Raw genomic sequence first — 27,552 nt, forward strand, 5'->3', positions numbered from 1 at the left:
AAAAGCGGAAGGAGCAAAAATGTTCATGGAACAAAACAGTTTGAAAATGTTCGATTCAGAAAGGAAAATTTTCAACGTTTTCAATCAAAGCAAAAGCTTTGTTTCAAAGCTTTGATTGGTTACTTAGACGTTTCAACCTACCGTGCCAATAAAATGGTGCTTTGAGCGGAAATGTCTGTTCAAAATGAAACGGTTTGTTTCCAAATGTGGCTTTGGAAAATTAAAAAATTCCACTGAAATGGACGATTCCCCCTGGAAAATATCAATTGCAACAAACCCACATTTTCCAACAGAAAAAAAATTCACTGGAAACTTTTGATCAGCTCAGACCCCCAACAAGCCTACAGTCTGGGCCTCCCTGCAACCCCCAATCCCCTAAATGATCCCTTCCTTCCGTCTGCCCCCCACTTCCTAGTTGTGACAGCATCACACTTCCCCACCGCCCCTGCTCCAACCATGCTGCGAAGATGCAGAGAGCTCCCCGCGCTCTTCTTTCCCCAGCAGTTCCAGGCAGCAGCTAATAAGATGCTGCTGTGATTTCATCTTGTTCCACGTTTCTCTGCACCCCCCGCAGAGCAAGGACTGGAGCCAGCTATCATCTGTGACTCAGTGACCTGCGTGAATGAAACCTGTAACTACAACCTGAGCTGCACCGCCAGGGATCGGGGGGGGGGGGGGGGGGAAGAATGTGACCTACAGCTGGACTCGCCCAGCAGGGGGTGCTGTGGTGTCCATTGGACCCATTCTGACCATCTCCCAGAGACCCCGTGATGCTCACCTGGCCGTCACCTGCACAGCACAGAACCCCGTCAGTCACAGCTCCCCAACGGTCTCACCAAACGACTTTTGTGCAGGTAACTCCCTTGACAGCAAGGTGCTGCCCAGTGCTGACGCAGAGACAGCTAGCCTTGTGTCATGGTCTTTGTGCCTATCCCAGGCCTTTGACCCCAAACCGAATCTGCCACCTCCCACTCCACCCCAGAAGCCACCTTGCTGCAGATTTTAGCCTGTAACCCTGCCAATCAGGGAGCAGGTTGCACTTGATTTGTCTGTATCACCAGAGCAGCCTCTGGCAGGGCCCAAGGAGAGCCATGCGCAGGCTGAGATATTAGGGGGGATGTTGGGGGGAACCCCGAGAGGTTTAGTTCTTAATCACTCCTGATCTCAAACACTGACTCACTTAAGGGACTGTATCAGCTCATCTATCCCCTCCCCCAGCTCTGACAATTCCTAGCATGGCAGGCTCTCGGATGCAATAGACAGAACTATCCAATGTCGCAGGAGCCATGTCCCTTTCAGACCCACCCGCTGCCCCTTTCAGCCCTGAGCAAGGCCCATGAGAGGAGCCTTCCCCAAGCCGGCGCCCTGGGCTTGCATTGGCCAAAGGCGACATGACCCCTCGCCAGGAGCCCGGCTGGGTGTAGTCCGGCGCTCAGAGTGACGCACCCTGTGGGCTTTAGGGAACTCAGCTGCTTTGAGCTCATTGCGCGACTTACCACAAAAGGAAAGAGCATCTCGCGGGGGAAGTTGCAGAGCTCTGGGGTGGGTCATTTCTCTGCAGGCCCTCGGCACCATCAGGGATCGACCACTCAGGAAACCCTGCCGGCCAGCCCGCTCTGGCTCTGTTCAATCAGGACACCCATTACATGGACTGACGGCCGCCCGCTCTGCCTGCCCCTCACTGTCAGGATGCAGGGGGCTCTACGGCCTTCCCTTCTCTTGCTCCTGTTGGTTTTACAGCACGGCGGTGAGTGATCTGTCTAAATTCCAGGGCAGGAAATGGTGGCAGAGACAGGGCCATCATTTCAGATTTCGGTGAGGGAGAAGGGGGCACTTTAACCGTGATTCCAGAGGCTACTTGGGCACCTGAAAACTCTTGGTTTTTTGCAGATAATAACTGAGGTACAGTGCTCCTGTCAGATAATAGTTTCTAATTCCTCTATAAAGAAAGAAAATTTAATAAATATTAGGCCCACTCAGCTCTAATACTAACATGTTCTGGCCTCTTGTGTCAAGTCACTTAAGGAACACTGGTTAGGTTTAAAATGTTAATGTATATTCTTCCTTTGTTACTAACTCTTGCATACAACTCTTGAAACAATGGTAGAAAAACCTAGAGGACTTTCTATCAATTTTTTGCAGTTCATCAAGCTTGGAATAGATCCTTTAGCTTTTGGAAACATCCTATTAGGGGAAGGCCCTGTGAATTTAGATTGCACCTGCCTCCCACTCTAGGGGTGTTGCCCCACTAGAAGTAATAGACTAGAAAATGACTTTAAACAGGAGTGAAACTGACACTTTCAAGTCACTTTCAGAGTATTGCCAACCCCAAATGTTCAAAAATCATGAGATTGGCTTTAAAATAATCCGAGTATATAAAAAATAATAGACTTGGTGGGTTTTTCTTTACATTCTGCTTTTTGAGCCTTTAAGGTGCACGGGGGTCACATTTTGAAGCTCTTTCCACAGCCACAAGAGCTAGAAACTTCATTGTTCTTTAAGAATGAAGGCTGAAATCATCACATATCGCTTGACTCCAGGTGCCGGGGTTTTAAGGGAAAAGATATTTAGCATGAGACTCATGACAAACTCATGAGAGTTGGCAACACAGCGTTCACTTCTCTTGAAAGGCTAGTCGCTTTCCAGCAGGGTCTTCAACACAACACCCCACCCCCCATAGACTTCCCGTCTGACCTCAGGTCAGTGCCTTAGGGACAGTGTCTCAAAGGTTTTCAGGCACCCAAGGATGCAGCCAGGCATCTAGTGGGGTTTACAAAGCACCGGACCTTCTAGGCACTTTTGAAAATCCCACTCCGTGCCTAAATACCTGTGAAAGTCTGGCTGTTAATCTGTGTGTGCCTCAGTGCCCCATCTGTACAATGGGGATAACAGCCCTGCTCTACCTCATCCAGGGGCTGTGATGGGAGGCGCTCAGATACTGCGGTGATGGGGCCACATAAGTACCACAGGTAGAGTGGGAACTTCTCCGTACCACTGCGAGCCCTGCCCTGGGGTTTGGCCCCTTCTTTTCACTTATGCCCCGCACACCTTCCTCTGTTCTGAATGTAGCCTTGGCTCAGAGGGCCTGGCTGTATTTCTTCTGAGTCCCCTGCCTTCTCTCCTCAACCCCCCACCCACAGAGGGATTCCTGTTTTACAGGTTCATCTGACCACTTCCAGGTCCTTCATTTAATTACCAGCCATTTCCTATCTTAATCACCCTGCCTCTGTTTGGAAAGAAAACAGTGACCCCCTGCCCAGGGACACAAGCTGAGAGAAACAGCTCTCTGCAGAACTCACAATCCAGTGAAGAGCTCCCCCTGGGAGCACACCTCCTGTATGAACCTCAGGGGGATGGCAGCACCCCATTCCCTACCTAATCGGCGCCCTTGGACAGAGAGCGTCTAATGCACCCCCTCAAAGAGACTGGGGGCTCCTCATCTCCCACTGACCACAGGAGGTGCACAAAGATGGGATGGGCAATCTGGGGAATTTATGGAGCATTGGGAGGACCACCTCAAATCCTCTGCAAAGTTAGGAGGGAAATGGGGGCCCCCACAAATAGCCCCTGCCATGGGCCTGGGAGACTCATGCCCCCTCCTCAGCCAAAGGCGGCTTTGCTGGGTCTGCCCCAAGCTCCTGCCCCCCAAGGCTCATTGGGGAGCACTGTAGACCCCTCCTCTCTGAGCCTAAAACGCCTGCACCATACCTTAGGCAGGTCCCCCCCCTGAGGATCTAAAACCTCCCCACATTCAGAGCAAGGTGCAAAGTCACCTCTTCAGCCAAACTTCCTTCACTAGCCCCCAACTCAGCACAGTCACTCCCCGCTCAGCTCGGTCCAGCGGGGATCATGAAACCGCCCGAGCCTGCTGGGAAGGGAGAAGGGAAGCAAAGCTGTCTCCCTTACTCTTGGGAGGTGCTCAGATACCAGGGTGCTGGGCACCAGTGTAAGAACCCCCGAGAGAGAGACGAGTGGGTAAGGGGAGAGGCAGACTCAGCCATCAATGGGCTGCAACAGGATCATCAGCCTCCACTCAACCTGGGCAGGAAAAACGCCTGTGAAAGCCTGTAACCCGCTCCGGCACAGGGCAGCTCTCCGTCCCCCTCTAGTGGTTGGATAAGAGCCTCCTACTGCTACCGGATCTCAACCCTCTGAGTTCGGACGTGTTCAAAAGCCAGATCCGGACCCACAGCTCACAGCTGGCCCCTGGCTCTGTAATATCCCAGCCCCAGGGCTGAAGGCGCGCGGCCATGGGGCTCTGGACACCAGGATCTGAAATCTGGGAGGGTTTGGGTCCAGCTCCAAAGGAAAGGGTACCGTCCCCTCCCCCGGCTGTTCTCTGGCCCGGGAACAGCAGCGCTCCTGGTTCCCGGGGGAACGTGTCACAAGGGCTGGGGAGGGGACCTGTCCCCGTGATGGGGCGTGCGGTCGACCTGGTCCTAAAGGCTCCTGTTCTCTCTCGTGGGGCAGGGTACGGCAGAGCAGAGACAGGCGCGACGGAGCTGAGCGGGATTCTGGGGGGCTCCGTCACTTTCCCTCTGGGGATCCCAGCAGAGCAAGTTAAAACTGTTGCATGGACAGTAAACACAACGAGGACTGTAGTAACTGTAGCAGCAGGAAACCCCCCCAGTGTCATTGTGTCAGACGCATCCTACGAGGGACGCCTGAGAGTCCCTGCCCAGAGCTACTCGCTTCAAATCACCAGCCTGAGGATGGAGGACACGGGCACCTACAACGCTCAAATCATCACAGCTCCAGACAAAACCTACAGACACTTCCTGCTGCGCGTGTTCAGTGAGTGTGGGGCCGATGAACCCCGGTGGAAGCTGGAACCCGCCCTGCTCAGGAAGCTCCTCCGGGAGATCAAGGGCTGCAGGGTCCCAGGGTCCCAGTGTCTTAGTGCGGCTGCTTCTCCTCCTCCTCCTTCCTGTCCCCTCCACTCCCGACCCCCAGCTCCGCCTCTCTGCCCGCTTCTCCTCTGCAACTTTCTTCCCCTGCCCCGGCTGCCGCCCCACTGCTCCCACCCCACGCGGCCCTGGCTCCTCAGAAACCCAAACTCCTCTTGGCACGCGGGTTTCCTGCACCCAAGCCAGGGCTCACCTGCCCGGCCGCTTTCTGCAGGCCCCACCCCCATCTCCCCAATTCCACCAAAACCCCATTTTCTGATGGAAACCCCTTTCATTGAGGAATTTCAACTAGCTCCAGGCTGGGCCTCCTGGCCCACGCTTCTCCAGCACCCCCAATCAATCCCTCCCTTCTTCCCCCCACCTCCAGCTGGGGCAGGGTCTGCCCAATCCCCTGCCCCTGCTCCAACCGTGCTGCGAGGAGCCAGACACCTCCTTGCGCTCGGCTTCCCCCAGCACATCCAGGCAGCGGCTAGCAAGATGCTGTAGGAATTTCAGCCCATTCCACGTTTCTCTCGCCCGTGCAGAGCAAGTACCGGAGCCAACTATCCTCTGTGACTCAGTGACCTGTGTGAATGAAACCTGTAACTACAACCTGAGCTGCACCGTCAGGGATGGAGGGGAGCAGGTGACCTACAGCTGGACTCGCCCAGCAGGGGGTGCTGTGGTGTCCATTGGACCCATTCTGACCATCTCCCAGGGACCCCATGATGCTCACCTGGCCGTCACCTGCACAGCACAGAACCCCGTCAGTAACAGCTCCACAACGATCACTGCAAAGGACTTTTGTGCAGGTAACTCCCCTTGCAGGATGGCGCTGCCCAGCGCTCACGTGGGGGGAGCTGGCATCGGGTCGCTGCCTTTGCACCGGTCCCAGGCCTTTGATACCAAATGCAACCTGGCCCCCTGAGCCCCAGAAGCCACCTCGCCGCAGATTTAACCTGTCAACCTGCCAGTCAGGGAGCGGTTTGCACTCGATTCGTCTGTCGCAGGGTCAGTGGGGAGCAGCCTGGGCCCAAGGAGAGTCGTGCACAGGCTGAGATACTGGGGGGGGGGGAACCCCGAGAAGTTTTGTCATTAAACACTCCTGATCTCAAACACTGACTCACATAAGGGGCCGCATCAACCCCCCCCCCCCCCCCCCCGCTCTGAAAAGGCGCCTACTGGGAGGTAGCAGGGGGAGGGGCAGAAACATCAGCGCAGGCTGCCCAGGGGAGGGGTCCCAGCCCAGCCCTGCACAGGTGTGATAAGCGGCTCACGGGGGAGGGGGAGCGTAGGGTGGAGCCGGCAGAGCGAGGGTCTCAGAGTGGGGGAGCGAGGGTCTCAGAGTGGGGGCCCAAGGGGCTGTTTTGGGTCCCGTTACCTCACTCTGCTCTGGAGGAGTCTGAGCCGCATCAGAGCCCCCTGGGCCCCGCTCTGGGCACTGGGGGCAGGACGCGGCCTCTGACTCTGATTCCCCAGACGGGACACCGGCGCCGAGGTCAGCGGGGCCAGGCCCAGACTCAGCCCTGTTCACACAGCGTCTCTTCCTGCCCCATAAGGAGTGGGGGGCAGGTTCCCAGGCACCCCGACCCCTTCCCCTGCTTTGCTCTTGGGGCATTGCCGGTTGCCCCCTGCATGAACTGACGCCATCACCTTTGTTTGTTTAGCTCCCACATCAGCCCCGGCCTCCTCGCTGTCCTACTGCCACGTCAAGGGGCTCATCCTGCTGCTGGTGCTGGGAGCCCTGAGCGCCGGGATCATCGCGGTGCACGTCCTCCGCGGCAGGGACCGGAGACGGGACTGAGAGCACAGGGACTCCCACTGTGGCAGCTCATCCCGCCTGGGCGTTCCCCAGCCCACCAGCCCAAGGGATGCTCCGGGGGGACGCTCGCTTGCAGCTTCATAAGGGTGGATGTCACTGAGTGGGAGGAGGGGAAGTATTGGGTCCCTCTGTGTGGCGGGAGATGTGGTGGAGAATCAGCCCGGCTCAGAGGCGCCCTCTGGCAGCCGCTGACAGCACAACAGGTGCGCCTGCCTCAGTTTCCTTCTTTTTGAAAAGACCCCAGTGTCTAAACGTACCCCTTCCAGGGGCTGGTTTATTGTCCCAGAGTGTAAACAGTCCCTACGTGCCCAGCCCACACCAATCCCCCAACCCAGAGCACACTGCTCAGTCCTCACGGCTGCTCCAGCGCCTGGTTCTTCCCAGGACCTTCCAGGCTTCCCAGACCTTTCCAGGCCCTTCCCAGGCCTCTGCACTCCACAGGGTCATGAACTTGGTATCTCTGGGGTAATCCCGCTAGTGGCATCATACTCACTGTGGGGTTTCCTCGGGGCCCAGGCTCAGTCACCATCTTCCCTACATTGCTCCTGCTCACACCCGACCCGCATTTGTGTCCTTATCCCAGCTCTGAGCTGCCAGCCATGGGGAGGTACCTTCCATTCCTTTGTGCATTCCTTTATGTAGCAGAGAACCTGCAGCCCCCCCAGGATGCAGGGCCAGATTCTCATTCACACCAAACCTCCATTGTGACGGGTTGGGTCACAGAGACCCCCTTGGGACTGTCACCTGATGTGCTGAGACGACCTCTGAGCCCATTTTCCCCGCCAGCTTGGGACTCCAGAACCCTGCCTTGTCGAGCCAGACATGCCAGCCTGCTGCAAACCCAGACCCAGGTCTGATCCATGCACCCAAAAGCTGCAGACTTAACTGATAGAGAGATATACACAGCTGTTTGCTCCCCCAGGTAGTAATTACTTACTCTGGGTAAATTAATAAGCAAAAAAGAAAAAGAAAACTTAATATAACTTTCGCATGGATTTGTCAAAAAGTGGAGAGGAAAATAAACTTCTCTCTGCTCCACTGGATTACGAAATAAGGGGAATATAAACTAGCTGTTACTAAGGTTCTGCGGTTTTCACTCTGGGGTGTTTTCTGCACGCTCATTTTTCAGTTTTTTTAATTGAAACACACGTAAAAATGTTAAAGGGCTCTGTCTTCAGACAGGCTTGTCTTTTAAAGCATTTATTCCTTTACAAAACTTAATATAACTTTCACTTGTATTTGTTAAAAAGCAGGCGAAGAAGCAGCCTTCTCATCTCTGATCCACTGGCTTACAGAGGCTGTTTGTGCTGACGGTGGCTTTGCTACAAAATCACGCTGCTTCAAATTGTCCTTACTAAAAAATGACCCATGTTAGTCCAAAACACAGGGGGGAACTTTTTTATCACTATACATTACTTTTATAAACAGGTTTTCTGTGTTTTTTACCCTGGGTTGTTTCTGCGTGCTCACTTTTTATTGACAGGTTTCAGAGTAACAGCCGTGTTAGTCTGTATTCGCAAAAAGAAAAGGAGTACTTGTGGCACCTTAGAGACTAACCAATTTATTTGAGCATGAGCTTTCGTGAGCTACAGCTCACTTCATCGGATGCATACTGTGGAAACTGCAGAAGACATTATATACACAGAGACCATGAAACAATACCTCCTCCCACCCCCCACTCTCCTGCTGGTAATAGCCCATCCAAAGCGACCACTCTCCCTACAATGTGTATGAAAATCAAGGTGGGCCATTTCCAGCACAAATCCAGGTTTTCTCACCCCTTCCCCACCCCCCCCAAAACACACAAACACAAACTCAGTCTCCTGCTGGTAATAGCTTATCCAAAGTGACCACTCTCCCTACAATGTGCATGATAATCAAGGTGGGCCATTTCCAGCATAAATCCAAGTTTAACCAGAACGTCTGAGGGGGGGTAGGAGTCCATTTATTCTTTTACGTAGAGACTGTCCAGTTTGACCAATGTACATGGCAGAGGGGCATTGCTGGCACAAGATGGCATATATCACATTGGTGGATGTGCAGGTGAACGAGCCTCTGATAGTGTGGCTGATGTTATTAGGCCCTGTGATGGTGTCCCCTGAATAGATATGTGGGCAACTGCTGAATTGGAATTCATTTGCAAATTGGATACTATTAATTTAGGCTTAAATAGAGACTGGGAGTGGCTAACTCATTATGCCAGATAGCCTATTTCCCCTTGATTATCATGCACATTGTAGGGAGAGTGGTCACTTTGGATAAGCTATTACCAGCAGGAGAGTGAGTTTTGTGTGTGTGGTTTTTTGAAAAAAAAAAAAGGCGGGGGGGAGAGAAAACCTGGATTTGTGCTGGAAATGGCCCACCTTGATTATCATACACATTGTAAAGAGAGGTTTCAGAGGAACAGCCGTGTTAGTCTGTATTCGCAAAAAGAAAAGGAGGACTTGTGGCACCTTAGAGACTAACCAATTTATTTGAGCATGAGCTTTCGTGAGCTACAGCTCACTTCATCCGATGAAGTGAGCTGTAGCTCACGAAAGCTCATGCTCAAATAAATTGGTTAGTCTCTAAGGTGCCACAAGTCCTCCTTTTCTTTTATTGTAAAGAGAGTGGTCACTTTGGATGGGCTATTACCAGCAGGAGAGTGAGTTTGTGGGGGCGGAGGGTGAGAAAACCTGGATTTGTGCTGGAAATGGTCCAACTTGATTATCATACACATTGTAAGGAGAGTGATCACTTTAGATAAGCTATTACCAGCAGGAGAGTGGGGTGGGAGGAGGTATTGTTTCATGGTCTCTGTGTATATAATGTCTTCTGCAGTTTCCACAGTATGCATCCGATGAAGTGAACTGTAGCTCACGAAAGCTTATGCTCAAATAAATTGGTTAGTCTCTAAGGTGTCACAAGTACTCCTTTACTTTTTATTGAAACACCTATGCAAAAGGGCTAAATGAAAAATTGTTTCTTCACATAGACTTGTTTTTCAAAGTGGTCTTCTTCTTTTCTAATCAACCAACTTAAAAAGGCTGCTTCAAATTGTTCTCACTAACAGCATAGGGGAAAGCTTTTAAAAACTTTTTCCTAGTCAGGGTTTGTGTTTAGGCCTGGGGTGCTTCTGCATGCTTTTTTTTTATTGAAACGTAGGCAAAAGTGCTAAATGAAGAGATGTGTCTTCATACAGGCTTGTCTTTTACAGTGTTTATTCCTTTACAAGACATACTATAATTTTCACCTCTGTTAAAAAGTGGGGGAAGAAACAAACTTCTTCTCTCTGATCCACTGGTTTACAAAATAAGGGGAATATAAACTGTCTGTTACTAAGGACCTGTGGTTTTAAAGCTGGTTTCTGTATGCTCTATTTTATTGAAACACACCTGTAAATAAAGGGATGTGTCTTCATATATGTCATAAATATAAAGGGAAGGGTAAACACCTTTAAAATCCCTCCTGGCCAGAGGAAAAACCCTTTCACCTGTAACGGGTTAAGAAGCTCGGATAACCTCACTGGCACCTGACCAAATGACCAATGAGGAGACAAGATACTTTCCAAGCTGGAGGGGGAGAAACAAAGGTTCTCTCTGTCTGTGTGATACTTTTGTCGGGAACAGAAAGGAATGGAGTCTTAGAACTTAATAAGCAATCTAGCTAGCTATGCGTTAGATTCTGTTTTGTTTAAATGGCTGATAAAATAAGCTGTGCTGAATGGAATATATATTCCTGTTTTTGTGTCTTTTTGTAACTTAAGGTTTTGCCTACAGGGATTCTCTGTTCTGAATCTGATTACCCTGTAAGGTATTTACCATCCTGATTGCAGCTTCCGAAGGGTGGATGTCACTGAGTGGGAGGAGGGGAAGCATTGGGTCCCTCTGTGTGGCAGGAGATGTGGTGGAGAATCAGCCCGGCTCAGAGGTGCCCTCTGGCAGCTGCCGAGAGCACAACAGAGGTGATTACAGAGGTGATTCTTTTTACTTCAGTTAAAATTCTTCTTTTCAGAAACTGAATGCTTTTTCATTGTTCTTAAGATCCAAGGGTTTGGGTCTGTGTTCACCTATGCAAATTGGTGAGGATTTTTATCAAGCCTTCCCCAGGAAAGGGGGTGTAAGGTTTGGGGAGGATTTTGGGGGGAAAGACGTTTCCAAGCAGGCTCTTTCCCTGTTATATATTTGCTAGACGCTTGGTGGTGGCAGCAATAAAGTCCAAGGGCAAAAGGTAAAATAGTTTGTACCTTGGGGAAGTTTTAACTTAAGCTGGTAAAAATAAGCTTAGGGGGTTTTCATGCAGGTCCCCACATCTGTACCCTAGAGTTCAGAGTGGGGAAGGAACCTTGACATGGTGGCAGAGCGGTGGGATTAACTTGAAATCATTTTGAGATCAATTTGAGATTTTTTGAACAAGAAGCCCAGATTTTAAAAAGGGAATCTTTTTTTCCTTTGGGCTGCTGGAAAGCAGGTTTTCAGCTGAAAGCAGTTAGAGTTTTTTTGTCTCTGCTTGGGGGCCAGAGCAGAGACAAAAGGGAATTGTCTTTTATGAGCTGGAGTTTTCTCTACCTAAAGGCAGGGTAGTTAACCTCCTGCAGGGAAATTCACAAGTCTTCACAGACCTGAAGAATTTTTTTTTTTTTTTTTACCTAAGAGCAACTAGAGGGGTTTTCTGCCTATTTGCCTGGAGACAAAGGTGTTAGGGTTTTTTTTTTTAAGGATTTTTCTGTAGGCTGACAATCACTATCAGAGAACATAGGTATCTGGTTACAGCACAGCAAAATTTTACAAGCCAAGTTTTTTTGTTTGTTTTATTTCTAACTCTCGGGTGTAAAGTTAGTTAAAAACAGAGAGGCAAACATGACAGAGCCCAAAACAGAAACAGCCAAAGAGGCTGCCCACAGGAGAGCTATGGAGGCAAGGGAAAAAGAAATGGAGGAAAAGGAAAAAGCCCAAGAGGCTGCCCACAGGAGAGCTATGGAGGCAAGGGAAAAAGAAATGGAGGAAAAGGAAAAAGAATGGAAGCATGCTGAGGAGGAAAGGGAGGCTGCCCACAGGAGAGCTATGGAGGCAAAGGAAAAAGAAACGGAGGAAAAGGAAAAAGCCCAAGAGGCTGCCCGCAGGAGAGCTATGGAGGCAAGGGAAAAAGAAATGAAGCATACACTGGAGATGGAGAAGGCAAAGGCTCAGCAGAATAGCAATCCTTCTCCAGGTACCGCTTCACATCCCAGGAAGTTCCCCACCTACAAGGCAGGCGATGATACCGAGGCTTTCTTAGAAAACTTCGAAAGGGCCTGCCTTGGGTGCAGCGTCTCTACAGACCAATACATGGTAGAGCTGAGGCCGCAGCTCAGTGGACCCTTAGCTGAGGTGGGGGCTGAAATGCCTAAGGAACACATGAACAAGTATGAACTGCTTAAAACCAAGGTGAGAATCGGAATGGGGCTAACACCCGAGCATTCCCGTCGGCGGTTCAGAGCCCTAAGGTGGAAACCAGACGTGTCATTTACCCGATATGCCTACCACATTCTGAAACATTGGGATGCCTGGATATCAGGAGCAAGTGTTAAATCTCCAGAAGATTTGCCCTTCCTAATGCAAATGGAGCAGTTCTTAGAGGGTGTTCCTGAGGAAATAGAAAGATACATCCTAGATGGGAAGCCCAAAACTGTAATCAAGGCGGGGGAGATTGGAGCCAAATGGGTGGAGGTGACAGAAAAGAAAACAACTGGTCGCAGTTGGAGCGGATACCAGAAGGGACAACCTCAGACCACACCCTACTACCAGGGGCAGCCCAAGGCCCCAACTACCCCTCAAGGAACCCTGCAGACACCTTATCGTCCTACCACCCCATTCTCCAGCAACCCACCTCGCCCCAGTGACCCGTCAGCTGGACGATGTTTTAAATGTAATGAGCCGGGGCACGTGAAGGCCAACTGCCCCAAGAATCCCAACAGATTACTGTTCATTGCACCGGAATCACACCAGAGGTCCTCAGACCCAGATATCTCCCAGATACCCTTGGAGCGGAGGGAAACTGTGAGTGTGGGCGGGAAGAAGATCGCTGCATGGAGGGACACCGGAGCACAAGTGTTGGCTATCCATGCTTCCTTAGTGGACACAAATTTAATCAACCCAGAGATCCAAGTGACAATTCAACCCTTCAAGTCCAACTTTTTCAATTTGCCTACAGCCAAGTTGCCTGTCCAGTACAAGGGCTGGTCAGGAACGTGGACTTTTGCAGTCTGTGATGATTATCCCATCCCCATGCTGTTGGGGGAAGACTTGGCCAATCATGTGAAGCAGGCCAAGAGGGTGGGAATGGTCACCCGCAGCCAGGCTAAACAAGCCGTCACACCTAGCTCTGTTCTGGAAAGTTCTACCAGGACCCGGTCAGAGATGGTGGACCCAGACCCCAGGCCAGTGTCTGCAACAGCAGTAGTGGATCCAGTTCCAGAGACCCAGACAGAGCCAGTCCCAGAACCTGAACCGGCAGAACAACCAGCACCAGACCCATTGCCAGCACTGAACCCAGTACTTGCAACCCCAACACCAGAGGGCCTCACCGAATCTGAACCGTTAGCAGCCGATAACCCTACACCAGAGGCTCATCCGGAGCCTGAACCCCAACATAGTGCACCAGTGGAGAGCGGTTCACAGTCAACGGAAGCAGCCCCATCCCCTACATTGCTCCCAGAGGGACCAAGCCTAGGTCCACAATCCAATGAGGAACTGATGTATCCAGCATCCAGGGAACAGTTCCAGACCGAATCAGAAGCAGATGAAAGCCTCCAGAGAGCTTGGATGGCGGCATGGAGCAACCCACCGCCTCTCAGCTCTTCTAATCGATCCAGATTTGTTGTAGAAAAAGGACTTTTATACAAGGAAACTCTTTCTGGTGGACATCAGGAAGACTGGCATCCTCAGAGACAGTTGGTAGTTCCAACTAAGTACCAGGTCAAGCTCTTGAGCTTAGCCCACGATCATCCTAGTGGCCATGCTGAGGTGAACAGGACCAAAGACCATTTGGGGAGGTCATTCCACTGGGAAGGAATGGGCAAGGATGTTTCTACCTATGTCCGGTCTTGTGAGGTATGCCAAAGAGTGGGAAAACCCCAAGACCAGGTCAAAGCCCCTCTCCAGCCACTCCCCATCATTGAGGTTCCATTTCAGCGTATAGCTATGGATATTCTGGGTCCTTTTCCAAAAAAGACACCCGGGAGAAGCAGTACATACTGACTTTCATGGATTTTGCCACCCGATGGCTGGAAGCAGTAGCTCTAAGCAACACCAGGGCTAAAAGTGTGTCCCAGGCACTAGCAGACATTTCTGCCAGGCTAGGTTGGCCCTCCGACATCCTTACAGATGCAGGAACTAATTTCCTGGCAGGAACTATGGAAAGCCTTTGGGAAGCTCATGGGGTAAATCACTTGGTTGCCACTCCTTACCACCATCAAACAAATGGCATGGTGGAGAAGTTTAATGGAACTTTGGGGGCCATGATACGTAAATTCGTAAATGAGCATTCCAATGATTGGGACCTAGTGTTGCAGCAGTTGCTCTTTGCCTACAGGGCTGTACCACATCCCAGCTTAGGGTTTTCACCATTTGAACTTGTATATGGCCCCGAGGTTAAGGGGCCATTACAGTTGGTGAAGCAGCAATGGGAGGGATTTACACCTTTTCCAGGAACTAACATTCTGGACTTTGTAACCAACCTACAAAACACCCTTCGAACCTCTTTAGCCCTTGCTAAAGAAAACCTACAGGATGCTCAAAAAGAGCAAAAAGCCTGGTATAATAAACATGCCAGAGAGCATTCCTTCAAGGTAGGGGACCAGGTCATGGACTTAAAGGCGCTCCAGGCCCATAAAATGGAAGCGTCTTGGGAAGGGCCATTCACAGTCCAGGAGCGCCTGGGAGCTGTTAATTATCTCCTAGCATTCCCCACCTCCAACCAAAAGCCTAAGGTGTACCATATTAATTCTCTGAAGCCCTTTTATTCCAGAGAATTAAAGGTTTGTCAGTTTACAGCCCAGGGAGGAGACGACACTGAGTGGCCTGAAGGTGTCTACTACGAAGGGAAAAGTGCTGGTGGTGTGGAAGAGGTGAACCTCTCCATGACCCTTGGGCGTATGCAGCGACAGCAGATCCAGGAGCTGTGCACTAGCTACGCGCTGAAGTTCTCAGCCACCCCAAGACTGACTGAACAGGCATACCACTCCATTGACACAGGTAATGCTCACCCAATTAAAGTCCAACCTTACCGGGTGTCTCCTCAAGCTAAAACTGCTATAGAACGGGAGATCCAGGATATGTTACAGATGGGGGTAATCCGCCCTTCTGGCAGCGCATGGGCATCTCCAGTGGTTCTAGTTCCCAAACCAGATGGGGAGATACGTTTTTGCATGGACTACCGTAAGCTAAATGCTGTAACTCGCCCAGACAACTATCCAATGCCACGCAGAGATGAACGATTAGAGAAACTGGGACGGGCCCAGTTCATCTCTACCTTGGACTTAACCAAGGGGTACTGGCAGGTACCGCTAGATGAATCCGCCAAGGAAAGGTCAGCCTTCACCACCCATGTCAGGCTGTATGAATTTAATGTGCTCCCTTTCGGGCTGCGGAATGCACCTGCCATCTTCCAAAGACTTGTAGATGGTCTCCTAGTGGGATTAGGAGAATATGCAGTTGCCTACCTTGATGATGTGGCCATATTTTTGGATTCCTGGGCAGAACACCTGGAACATCTACAAAAAGTCTTTGAGCACATAAGGGAGACAGGACTAACTGTTAAGGTTAAGAAGGGTCAAATAGGCCTAAACAGAGTGACTTATCTTGGACACCAGGTGGGTCAAGGAACAATCAACCCCCTACATGCCAAAGTGGATGCTATCCAAAAGCGGTCTGTCCTAAAGTCAAAGAAACAGGTCCAATCCTTCTTAGGCTTGGCCGGATATTACAGGCAATTTGTAACTCAGTACAGCCAAATCGCCGCCCCACTGACAGACCTAACCAAAAAGAAACAGCCAAATGCCGTTCAGTGGACAGAAAAGCGTCAGAAGGCTTTTAACCAGCTTAAAGCGACACTCCTGTCTGACCCTGTGCTAAGGGCCCCAGACTTTGACAAACCGTTCCTAGTAACCACAGATGCGTCCGAGCGTGGTGTGGGAGCAGTTTTAATGCAGGAAGAACCGGATCAAGAATTCCACCCTGTAGTGTTTCTCAGCAAGAAGCTGTCTGAGAGGGAAAGCAACTGGTCAGTCAGTGAAAAAGAATGTCACGCCATTGTCTACGCTCTGGAAAAGCTATGCCCATATGTTTGGGGACGGCGTTTCCACCTGCAAACCAACCATGTTGCGCTATAGTGGCTTCATACCGTCACAGGAAATAACAAAAAACTTATTCGGTGGAGTTTAGCTCTTCAAGATTTTGATTTCGACATCCAACACATCTCAGGAGTTTCTAACAAAGTGGCTGATGCACTCTCCCGTGAAAGTTTCCCACAATCAACTGGTTAAAATCATCCTTGAGATGTGGAAAATATTGTTAGTCTTTATGTACTTGGTAGTATATTTAGAGGTGCATGTGTCTTATTAACTCTGTTTTCTCCTAGAGCTCCAGGAAGAAATCACAGCCAGCGTTTCACCCTATCTGTGATTTGCGGGGCGTGTCACAAATATAAAGGGAAGGGTAAACACCTTTAAAATCCCTCCTGGCCAGAGAAAAAACCCTTTCACCTGTAAAAGGTTAAGAAGCTAAGATAACCTCGCTGGCACCTGACCAAAATGACCAATAAGGAGACAAGATACTTTCAAAGCTGGAGAGGGGGAGAAACAAAGGTTCTCTCTGTCTGTGTGATACTTTTGCCGGGAACAGAAAAGGATGGAGTCTTAGAACTTAGGAAGTAATCTAGCTAGATATGCGTTAGATTCTGTTTTGTTTAAATGGCTGATAAAAATAAGCTGTGCTGAATGGAATGGATATTCCTGTTTTTGTGTCTTTTTGTAACTTAAGGTTTTGCCTAGAGGGATTCTCTGTGTTTTGAATCTGATTACCCTGTAAGGTATTTGCCATCCTGATTTTACAGCGGTGATTCTTTTTACCTTTTCTTCTATTAAAATTTTTCTTGTAAGAACCTGATTGCTTTTTCATTGTTCTTAAGATCCAAGGGTTTGGGTCTGTGTTCACCTATGCAAATTGGTGAGGATTTTTATCAAGCCTTCCCCAGGAAAGGGGGTGTAAGTTTTGGGGAGGATTTTGGGGGGAAAGACATTTCCAAGCGGACTCTTTCCCTGTTATATATTTGCTAGACGCTTGGTGGTGGCAGCAATAAAGTCCAAGGGCAAAAGGAAAAATAGTTTGTACCTTGGAAGTTTTAACTTAAGCTGGTAAAAATAAGCTTAGGGGTTTTCATGCAGGTCCCCACATCTGTACCCTAGAGTTCAGAGTGGGGAAGGAACCTTGACAATATAGGTTTGTCTTTTAAGGTGTTTATCCCTTTACAAGACTTAATATAACTTTTACTTGCATTTGTTAAAAAGTTTGGGGAAGAAGCAGCCTTCTTATCTCTGATCCACTGGCTCACAGATGCTGTTTTTGCTAACAGGGGTTTTGCTGCAGCTTCAAATTATCCTTATTAAAAAATAACCAATGTTAGTCTAAAACATAGGGGGGAAATTTTTAAAATTGTTTGTTACTAAGGGCTTATGGTTTTAACTTTTATTAAAGTCCCTCTGTAAAAGGGCTACATGGTGGGGAAAAATGCTTGGGGTCTTTTTTTTTTAGATAAGATTAATGCTGTTAAAGGGAGGGGGGGTGGGTCTTGTTTAAAAACCTTGGGACTATAGGATTGGTTCCGGAAAATGAATTGTATGACACTGCTGTAGAACAAGATCTGATTGGGCCAACCCAAAGGCCGTGATAACAAGCCTGAGGGGCTGTGAACCTGGGAAGTTGCCTCTTTCCACAGAAACACTTGGAAGGGTAAGATCTCTCTCTCTCTCTGCCTCAACCACATGCTGTCTATCTTTGCCCTTTGCAAAGGGGCTTTCTTTTCACTTTTCTTGCCCTGTTCTCTCTTTTAACTTTTTTTAAATGCTCTTTTCTTAACCTAGCCTTGTATTTATAGTTTAAATGTTTCTTTCTTAACCTGCCCTTATATTTTTTTACCATGTGCTTACTAAACAGTTTCTGGCAGGCTCTCCAATGCAATAGACAGAACCATCCAATATCACAGGAACCATGTCCGTTTCAGTCCCACCCGCCGTCCCTTTCAGCCCTGAGCAATTAGAGGACCCTTCCCCAACCCAGCCCCCTGGGCTTGAGCCCAGCTGAGTGGAGCCCCGCGCTCAGCGTGACACACCCTGTGGGGTTAGGGAACTCGGCTGCTTTGAGCTCATTGGGTGACTCACCGCAAGAGTTGAGTCATATCACCGCCAGTGGGGTGTGGTCTTGCCATATCCCATCTCCCGGTGGAGAAATTGCAGAGCCACAGGGCAATTCATTTCTTTGCAGTCCATCCTCAGCCACAGAGGGTAGCCAGGATCGCCCTGCCAGCCACACGTTCCCATCCGAACCACTCCAGGCTCCGGCTCGATTTGGTGAGGCTCTCCGACACCCACTGCCCCACGCTGTCAGGATGGAAGGGGCTCTTCTTCGACCTTCTTTTCTTTTGCTGCTTCTGCTCTTGCAGCCTGGCGGTGAGTGATCTGTCTGAATTGGGTGCAGGAAATGGTGACACATGGGTTACCCACAAACCCCACACCTGGGGCAACTGGGAGTCTAGGGTTTGATTCAATCCATTTGCCTTCTTTTCCACGTAGAGTTATTGCAGCCCTGCAAATAGCTCCTCGGCCAGGGCTGGAATAACCGGGGCGGGGGCTGAACGTCAGGATTGAGGGTTATCAGCAAAGCTGAAGGAGGGAAGGGGAGTCCAGCGCTGGAATGGGGGGGCTGCATGTCAGGATTGAGGGGCATCAGCAGAGCTGAACAGAGGTAGAACCCGGGGCTGGAATAGACCTGCACTCCCAGCTCACCTCACCCTGCAGGGTCCCCTCCTCTCTAGCAGCTGGGGGCAAGACCTGTGGGAAGCTACACAGACCCTGAAGAGCCTGGGGTGGCCAAGGAAAGGGTCTGGGCAGGCCCAAGAGCGCTCCTGTGCTCTTGGGGGACCATCTCCCCGCAGCAGAGGGACGATGCTGGGAGGGATGTCCTGCATAATGGCAGGGCAAAGCATAGAGCATTGCCAGGAGGGACCTGGGGATGGGAGACGGGAGGACTTGGGGGAGGGAGAAGGAGGGGTCAGGTTGTGGGTCTGGAGGCTGAGAGGAGGGAGGGAGGGAGGTGGGACTCCTGCGAGGTGGCCGCGGTGCAGCAGGGGATGCCCTGAGCCCCTGTCCCTAGGGGTAGCAGGGCGGTGGGCAGGGGCAGGGTTATTACTGCTTCCCTGGCAGCTCCTGGCGGCTGCTCGGGGGGAGGGGGGGGGGCTCTGCACGGATTCATGCTTCCCACTCCCTGCTCCCCACCCCCTGCCCAGGGCCTGCCGTGGGCCAATCACACTGTGAGCGTGACCTGCACACAGAGCTGCAGCAGGGCCACCAAACTCTACAGGCCCCTGGAGAGGAAGCAAACGAGAGCCCAGCTCAGGAGAGGAGAGGGGCTTGGGAGTGTGTGGGGGGGCGATTCCTGGAGGACAGTCATGAGGCTGAGATGAAACGGCCCCTCCTTGCACCTGCACAACAGCTGGGCCCGGCCCAGCGTGAGCCACGGGGCGGGTGGGACCAACCTGACCCTTTGGGTTGATCCGTCTCATTCACACCAAGATGACTTTTCCAGGACCCCCCGGTCGGGCCTGATCCTCCGCGGACCCGTGTGTGAAATGCTCCTGGATCGCACCAGGAGCATTTCACCCTGGCTTTGCCCTGGGGGAGGTGGTTACGCAAGATGCAGAGCGGTGGAGAATCAGGCCCAGGATCTCGACCTACATTTCCTTGCTCGTCTGCTTCCCAGCCCCGAACCGCTAGTGGGGATGTAGAAATACCAACAGAAATGTCACGTTGGCTACTTCTGGCCTGAGAGGCAGCTACCAGCCCTGCAAAGGGGTGGAACTTGCCTCTCCCAGGAGACCTGCTGCCCTAAGGGCTTCGAGGTTCCCCCCCTGGCTCCAGCAGAGCCCGGCTGCTAAAGCATCTGGAAGATAATTTGTGAGGTGGAGATGCTGGCAAGACTATTTCTGTGGCAGCAGCTATTCCCTCTGCTATGCTGGTTATGGCATGACCCACCATTCGCCAGCACCTGGGCGAGGAGAGAGATGGGTGGGCATGGAGAGAGACAGACCAATTCGTTCAGCCGTTCAATGGGCTGTAATAGGATCACCAGCTTCCCTTGGCTACGCGGATAAAACCCCTGGAAAAGCTGTATCCCACTCTAGTACAGTGAGGGGTTTTGTCCCTTTTGAGGGTCTTTTGTCTAGAGGCTGCACCCCATGCAAGGGTTAGACCCCCCTACTGCTACCAGATCTCTGTCCCCCAAGAGCGGATGTGTTCCAAAGCCAGATCCGGCTCTCAACCTCACAAATGGCCCCTCGCTCTGTAATATCCAAACCAACACCCAGGTGGGAAGGCTGCCCGGCCATGGGACGTTTGACATCCAGATCTGCAATCTCTGGGGTTTAAGCCCAGATCCAGGGGAAACAATTTTTCCCCCTCCCACTCCTGTAATCTGTGACTCCCCCTGGTTCCTGTGGAGAATGCACAGAGACCACGGAGGGAACTGGCCTGGTGTGTCCATGGTCCATCTATTCCCTTTTCTTCCCTCCTGTGCACCAGAGTACTCCAGAGTAGCCGCAGACGAGTCGGAGCTGACCGGGATTCTGGGAGGATCGGTCACCTTCCCCCTGAGGATCCCAGCAGCACAGAAATTTAAACACGGGGCCTGGGCAGTAAACACAAGCAGTCTAGCCACCGTCACCGCAGGGAAACCTCCCCATGTCCTGGTGTTTGACCTATCCTACAAGGGACGCCTGCGATTCCCTGATGAGAGCTACTCGCTTCAGATCACCAACCTGAGGATGGAGGACATGGGCAGCTACACCGTGGAATTCAGCACAGACAAAGAGCAATTCGCCTACAGGGAATTCACGCTGCGCGTGTCCAGTAAGTGCTGGGGCAGGGGGAACCCTGATGGAGCCTGGAACCCGCTTTGCTCAGGAAACTCACAGCTGCTTGCAAACATCTTAGTGTGGCTGCTTCTACTCGTCCTCCGCCTTGCGCTTGTCTCTTCCACTGCTCGCCAGCCCTGTCTCCCTGCTCCTCCATCTTCTGAAGCCCTTTCCCACTTGTGCTCTGCTGCAGCTTCCTTCCCCCATTCTGGTCACTGCCCCACATGGTCCTGGCCCATCCGAAACCCAAACTCCTCTTGGAATCGAGGTTTCCCCCACTCAACCCAGGGCTCCACTTCCTGGTCTGCTTTCCCCATCCCACAACTCCAGCGCTGGTCACCCCAAGAGAGTTAGGCAGGAACAACGTTTCCATTGCACAGGGCCATTTCGACATCTGCTTTTGCCCCTGATCGGGATGTGAAGTAGAAATGAAAAAAAATGAGAATAAAATAGTGGCATGAAAAGTTTCAAAAGATCCCAAACAGAAAATTAAACATTTCAACATTTTCACTCCCTCTGAAACACTAGGTGACGAAATACTGATCGGTTTCCACAGCGACTTTGCCCCTGAGGGCGGACTCCAAAGGGTGGAGGGGAAAGACCGTTCGAATGCAACGGTTGGGGTTTTGATTGTTCAGGTTTCCGAAGCAGGTGTTCATTTTTCTTGGCATCAACTTTTCCCCCGCCGAAAATGGCAGTTTTGACAAAACCAAATTTTCAGATGGAAAAGATGTTCATTGGAAAATCTCAACCAGCTCCAACCCCCAACCGATCCCCAAGCTGGGCCCCCCAAATGATCCCTCCTTCATCCGCCCCCTCCCAGCTGTCCCATTACCTTCATGTCCCCCTGCCCCTGCCCCAAGAGCGCTGCGAAGATGCAGAGGGCTCCTTGCGTGCTGCTCCCCCAGCAGATCCAGGCAGTGGCTAGTAAGTTGCTGCAGGGATTTCAGCCTGTTCCATGTTTCTCTCCCCCCACACAGAGGGACAACTGCCACCCACCATCACCTGTGACTCAGTGGCCTGTGAGGAGGACTCCTGTAGCTACACCCTGCGCTGTGCCGTCAGGGACGGAAGGGAGAACGTGACCTACACCTGGAGTAACGCACCCAGCAGCGTTCTGTCCACGGACTCCACCGTGCACATCCCTCAGCGGCACCAGGCTGCTCACAAGGACGTCACCTGCACGGCCCGTCTCCCCGACGGGAACAGCTCCAGGACCATCTCCCCGAAGGACTTCTGCGCAGGTAATGCCCTCCGCAGGGAAACGCTGCCCGGGGCTCTCCTGGAGAGAGCTGGCATCGGGTCCCTGCCTCTGCCCTGACCCCACGACTATTTCAATGAAACCACTCTGGTCTCCAACACTTTTTTGCACTTAAAGGGGCCCTGTCACCCCAGCAATCCCCTGCCCCACCTCCCCCTCTGAGAAAGCTGCTGCCCCTCCGTCCCCCCGGGGAAATATCAAGGGAAGGGGCTGGAGCGTCCCTGTGGCTGGGCCAGTGCAGAGTCATGGGGCCGCAAAGAGAACCAGCAGGGAGCCCCAGGATCCGATCCCCTGCTCCAGCCACTCATTAATCAGAGATCCAAAGAGCCCCCCGCCCCCCATCAGGCTATCCCAGAGCCCAGCGGTTATATCGCTCACTCGTGAGGTGGCAGCTCCCTGTTCAAACCGCTTCTCCCACCCGGGGGAGGGCCCTCACCACGGGGCTACACGGTACAAGGGGAGGCCTCGGCAGCCCATGCCCAAGAGAGGGTTCCCAGCTGAGAGTCCCCAGCAGAGACAGGCGGCAAAGGCCATGAGAGGGGGAGGGCTCCCTGCCCAGCGTGAATCCCTTTGTACCTATCGGTTCCCACTGGTTGCACGGGACGCCGGGGCGCCAGACTCAGGCTTGTGAATCTCAGTGGCGTCCCAGACCCCTCCGAGTTAGGCGTGGCGGCTCTCAGTGTCCCTACGTTCCTTTGTGACCCCAGCCCTCGGGGTTCTTCTTGCGCAAGCCCCTCATGTGTCTCCAGCATCAGACGGATGGAGCAATAGTGGCATGACGTCACGGTGACGACCCCACAGCTGGTGCTTTACTCATTCCCGTGTGCAGCTGAGCATTGCCCCACTCTCTGGTCCATTGCTCACCAGGCCAGGAGATTGCAGACCTCTTAAAAAAAAATATCACCAACGAACCGGGTCCAGGGAACAGTCTGGGCTTGGGACCAACACCGCGGCTCATATGGAGGCTGCGTGGGCTTTGTTGACACACGAGCACTCCTGCCATCGGGAGTCCGGCCGTGCTGCCCGGACAAGGCCACTTCTTGCCAGGGAAGCTGAAGATCTGACCGTTTTCTCTCCCCACGGGTCAAAAGGGAAGAGCGTCGTCCTGGTTTTCAAAACCAAACAAGACCCAGCAACCTTTCTCCAGCATCGTTAGCAGAGCCATGCTGAGAACGTCTCATGGTACTTGCTGGGCATCTTCTACCAACTGTCTCAGAGATCCTCCAATGTGCAGGAAGGCTCGTCGCTCCGCAGCTGTCGGGCAAGGGGTGGCCAGGTGTGGACAGCCCACCGTGACATTCCTCATGTCTTTCAAATGTGAAACTCAACATTCAGTTCACTGCTTGAACCCGGCGTTCCGTCCATTCAGAATGCGGGAAATGACACTTTTGCGTCGTCTGATGCCCAGAACGGGTTCCTGAACGTTCAGACACATCCTCATGAGAGCAGTGAACATAGTCCACTCACAAGAGTGGAAGGAAAGGGACAACACCACTGAAAAACTAAGGGATCATTCCCGCACTGACAGGGTGTTCACCCTACACCGCCGCTCAAGGGGTTAAAAGGGCTCAGGGAGGGGCTACCTGACAGGATGGGCTGCACCTGGGTAAGGTGTGGGCTGGATAGACAGCCCGAATTGAGCCTGAAGCCTGGCTGGGCTGGTATAAAACCAGAGAGAGGAAAGCAGAAAGGGCCTGGCAGGGCCAGGGGGAGAGTCAGTCACTCTCGGGGTTGAGAGAAGGGAGCAGGAAGCAGCCTCAGGAAAACAGCATTAGAAGGAGGCCACCTGGACCTGAGCTGGGGATTGTAGGGAGCCGGTGTAGAGGGAGGGCCTGGCCTTCCCTCCCAGTCACTGACGGGGAGGGTAACAGGGGCAGGGCAGTGGATTTTGAAGACTTCCCGAGGCAGTTTATTTAGCGAGACTCTGACCCCCGCAAAAGGAGGAAACTGCAGCCACCTGGCCAGAGGGCCAAGCCACAAAGAGGAAGTGCTGGAGCTCGCAGAGCATGAGAGAAGCCGCCAAGTGCGCGACTGGGGCAAGGGAGGCAAGAAACCGCAAGCGGCAGTGCAGCAAACCAGCGGTGAGCCAATCCCCCGGTGAGCCACAAGGAGGCGCCCCAGCCATGAGTGGTGTGAACCGCGTGAGACCCACACCCTGCTGTCTACCTTCTAGATCCGCGCTTCCAAGACGTCTGCGATGGTGATTCCATTTCTGCTCTTGACCTCAGAGCATCTCATGCGAATTTTAAAGGCTAAACCAGCGAACAGACCGTTCGGATGGAGGTAGCAAGTTATGGCGTAAGCGGCAGCCCGGCCAGCCGTAAAACCGTGCGGAGTGCAATCCCCACACTTAAATCAAAGCAGCGTCCGCCTTGCAATCTCGTTACAGCGGCAGAAATGCCTGTAACACTTTAAATGGCTCAGTTGGCCGGTTTGGGGATCATGCACTGAAAATCCAGAAAGAGACAGAAAGTCTCCCCTGCTGTGTCGCGGTGTGAAATCAGAGAAGAAAATGGCAGATGAAGAACTGACTCAATGCTCTTCCAGCGAAGAGGAAGACGGACAGACTGACGAATTTGCTGACTGGGATGATGGCTAGGATCTACGTGAAGCAGATAAAAAAAAAATAATAAGAGAATGCAAAGTGAGCTGCTCGAAGAGCTGGCTAGCTGCCCACCTAGCTTAAGTGTGGGTATCGAAGGCCAGGGCAGACTAAGCCTCCCCTAACCCAGGCCCCAGCCCCACCCATGCTCCGCTCTGAGAGCCTGCCTTCACTCCCCCTCTCCCCTGAAGCCGGCGGGGGCTGAGCTCCAGCCGGTGGGCAGGGGTTGGGGTGGCCTGGGGCTCCTTCAGCCGCAGTGGGGGCAGGCTCGGGGCTCTGGCAGCAGGGGGGGTGTGCTTGGGCGGAAGAGGCGGGGCTGTGGGGCTAGCCTCCCTGAAGCGGGGGTCCACCCGCCACCCTGGTCAGTAACTTTTTTTTTTTTTTTTTTTGGCGATTAAAGAGAAGTAGCTGAGGCTAAGCGGGCTGGCGACCACAACCGTATCTTGTTACCGACGTTACTGTTCGGATAAATTGATGCTTTTACATTATTTTTGACACTATTTGACCAGCCATCTATGGGCAGGTGCTCCACCCGCCCTCCTGCACTCCGCTTCCTCCAGCGGTTCCAGGCAGCCGCTAGGGAGTTGTGCCAGGGATTTTATCCCATTTCTCCCTCCCCCACCCCGCAGAGCAAGTGCCAGCAACAACGATCGTCTGTGACGCGGTGACTTGTGCCAGTGGAACCTGTAACTACACCCTGCGCTGCGTGGCCGGGGAGAGAGGGGGACGTGTGGCCTACAGCTGGACTCGGAAGGCCAGCGGCGCGGTCGTATCCACCGGACCCATTCTGCTCGTCTCTCTGAGACCTTTCGAGGCTCTCCCGGCCGTCGCCTGCACGGCCCGGCACCCCGCAAGTAACAGCTCCAGAATGGTCTCCCCAAAGGACCTGTGTGCAGGTAACCCCCTGGGAAAGCGCTGCCCGGCGTGGGGACAGGGAGAGCTGGTCTTTGCTCTAAGAAGGTCCCTACCAGGGGGGAAGCTCAGGGGAAGGGTCTGGAACATCAGTGGGGCAGGGCCCGGGGAGGGCGGCCACATCCCGCAGCGTTGCAGACACTTGATGAGCTACTCACAGGGAGCCGGCAGAGCAAGGGGCTCAGACTTGGGGGGACCAAGGGGCAGGTCTGAGCCCTATCACTTCCCACTCTTCTCATTCTGCTCCGTGTCAGAGTCCTCAGGCGCTGAGCTCCACGGACGGGGGGTTCCTGGGCAGAACTGACTCTGATTCCCCAGAGGAGACGCTGGAACCGAGGCCGGCATGGCCCTGCCCAGACCCAGCCCTGTTTGCCCAATCTCCTCTTGCCCCATATGGAATGGGGGGGGAGGGTCCCTGGGTATCCCAGCCCCTGCCCCAGCCATGCAGCAACGCCCCGGCATCGCCAGTCGCCCCCGACAGGAACTGACCCCGTCGCTCTTGTTTAGCTACCCCGCCAGACCAGTCCCTGGCCTCATCACCGTCCTACTGCCTCATCATCCTGCTGCTGGCGCTGGGAGCCCTGAGCGCCGGGGCCATTGCGTAGCACGGCCTCCCCGGCAGGGAGCGGAGATGGGACCAAGACCAGAGGAGCTTCCACTGCAACTGCCAATTCCACTGGCCCCAGGCGTTCCCCAGCCTGCCAGGCCAAGGGATGGAAAGGGGGCGAAGGGGGGGGGGGGGGGAGATGACACACTCACTTGCAGCTTCCGAAGGGTTAATGTCACTGAGTCGGGAGCGAAGCAGAAACACTGGGTCCGGCAATGGGGCCGTCAACTCTCTGAGCCAATGGTGGAATCGTGGATCTCGTTATTCACATAAATATCTAGGATTGGCTGTATTTTAATACTGTGGATACTGGGTAGCAGTGAGTTCCACAGGTTAACCCCCCATCTCATAAATAAAGTCTCTACCATTTGACTCCACGGTATAATGATCTCTGCATCTCTGGCTTACGCCTGCTCGTGGCATCACCCTCCTTGTGGGGTTTTCTGAGGAATGCTGGTGCGGGGTGGCAAGGGGGAAGGGAATGTTTCGGCTGAAGCTTAGGAGGGGTTATGCCCGGGCAATGAGGTGTGTCACTGTGGGAATCACCGCTGCCGGGGGGGGGCTGCGGGAAACAGTGAACGGTGGGCATCGTGGCCGAGGCAGGAAGGGCTGGTGCATCGGGTAGCTTCTCTCCTCCTGCTGCCGAGGGAACGGCTGATGGGAAGGAAGGTGGCACTGGACAGCAGCTGCTGCGTGCGTCTCTCGCAGCCCTTGTGGGGCGAGCCCAGCATGGCCCCACACGGTTGCCTGGGCACAGCTCAGACAGTGGGGCGCACGGAGGGGAAAGGAATCCCGGCTGGCCCAGCACAGCCTGGGAGATGAGCACTTGCCCGTCCCCTGCCCAGCCAGGAACCCCCACCCCCCAGGGGCAGCTTGTTGCCTCCCGCTCTGTGGTCCCGGTCTGCATGCCTGGCCCTTCAGTGCCTGGCCTTGGGCAGGAAGGGGGTTGCGGAGGCCTGGGGGCACTGGGCTTTGCACTGCACCTGGCCAGGCCGGACGAGTTGGGCGTGGCATCCCCGCCCCCTCCGGGCTCTTTGGAGTCGGAGCTCCCGGGGCCCAGAGCTGCTGGGTCCTGAACATGTATTTGTTTCTTGAGGTCCCTCCCTGCCCTGGGTCCCTTCTCTGCCCTACTGCCACGGCATGGGCAGGGGTCTGCGAGGAACTGGGCACCCGGACCGGAATTCAGGCCTGCTCTGCTGTGGGGCGTTCCCAGCTCTCCTCCCCTCCCCACGGCCCCCAGACCACAGCCAGCACAAAGCCATTTCCTGGCTCCTCACCCGTCCAGGGGGAGACTGAATCTGAGAGTTGCTGGAAAACAGA

The 27,552-nt window shown here is 53.0% G+C and overlaps 2 protein-coding genes across 2 annotated transcripts; both read left to right on the forward strand.

Annotated features, from left to right (window-relative positions):
• The first annotated feature begins 1,598 nt into the window (after positions 1–1,598).
• On the forward strand, positions 1,599–8,306 carry LOC144279551 (SLAM family member 5-like). Its single transcript, XM_077841103.1, has 4 exons — positions 1,599–1,747; positions 4,471–4,794; positions 5,432–5,698; positions 6,554–8,306. Exons 1-4 carry the CDS (start codon positions 1,690–1,692, stop codon positions 6,688–6,690), a joined length of 786 nt encoding a protein of 261 aa, XP_077697229.1. The 5' UTR covers positions 1,599–1,689; the 3' UTR covers positions 6,691–8,306.
• Positions 8,307–17,610: 9,304 nt separating this feature from the next.
• On the forward strand, positions 17,611–26,604 carry LOC144279563 (SLAM family member 9-like). The gene is made up of 6 exons (XM_077841124.1): positions 17,611–17,675; positions 18,207–18,391; positions 20,519–20,845; positions 21,831–22,094; positions 25,343–25,609; positions 26,133–26,604. Exons 2-6 carry the CDS (start codon positions 18,331–18,333, stop codon positions 26,228–26,230), a joined length of 1,017 nt encoding a protein of 338 aa, XP_077697250.1. The 5' UTR covers positions 17,611–17,675; positions 18,207–18,330; the 3' UTR covers positions 26,231–26,604.
• The last annotated feature ends 948 nt before the right edge of the window (positions 26,605–27,552 follow it).

Source organism: Eretmochelys imbricata, chromosome 24 (genome assembly GCF_965152235.1).
Source record: "Eretmochelys imbricata isolate rEreImb1 chromosome 24, rEreImb1.hap1, whole genome shotgun sequence".
NCBI lineage: Eukaryota > Metazoa > Chordata > Testudines > Cheloniidae > Eretmochelys > Eretmochelys imbricata.

What these genes read in the sequence shown, in the direction of transcription:
- LOC144279551 (XM_077841103.1), top strand. Translation starts at nt 1,690, where the DNA reads ATGCAGGGGGCTCTACGGCCTTCCCTTCTCTTGCTCCTGTTGGTTTTA. An exon ending in GTTGGTTTTACAGCACGGCG is followed by an intron (nt 1,748 to 4,470) that starts GTGAGTGATCTG and finishes CTCGTGGGGCAG; the next exon opens with GGTACGGCAGAGCAGAGACA. An exon ending in CTTCCTGCTGCGCGTGTTCA is followed by an intron (nt 4,795 to 5,431) that starts GTGAGTGTGGGG and finishes TCGCCCGTGCAG; the next exon opens with AGCAAGTACCGGAGCCAACT.
- LOC144279563 (XM_077841124.1), top strand. Translation starts at nt 18,331, where the DNA reads ATGGAAGGGGCTCTTCTTCGACCTTCTTTTCTTTTGCTGCTTCTGCTC. An exon ending in CCCGAAGGACTTCTGCGCAG is followed by an intron (nt 22,095 to 25,342) that starts GTAATGCCCTCC and finishes CCCACCCCGCAG; the next exon opens with AGCAAGTGCCAGCAACAACG. An exon ending in CCCAAAGGACCTGTGTGCAG is followed by an intron (nt 25,610 to 26,132) that starts GTAACCCCCTGG and finishes GCTCTTGTTTAG; the next exon opens with CTACCCCGCCAGACCAGTCC.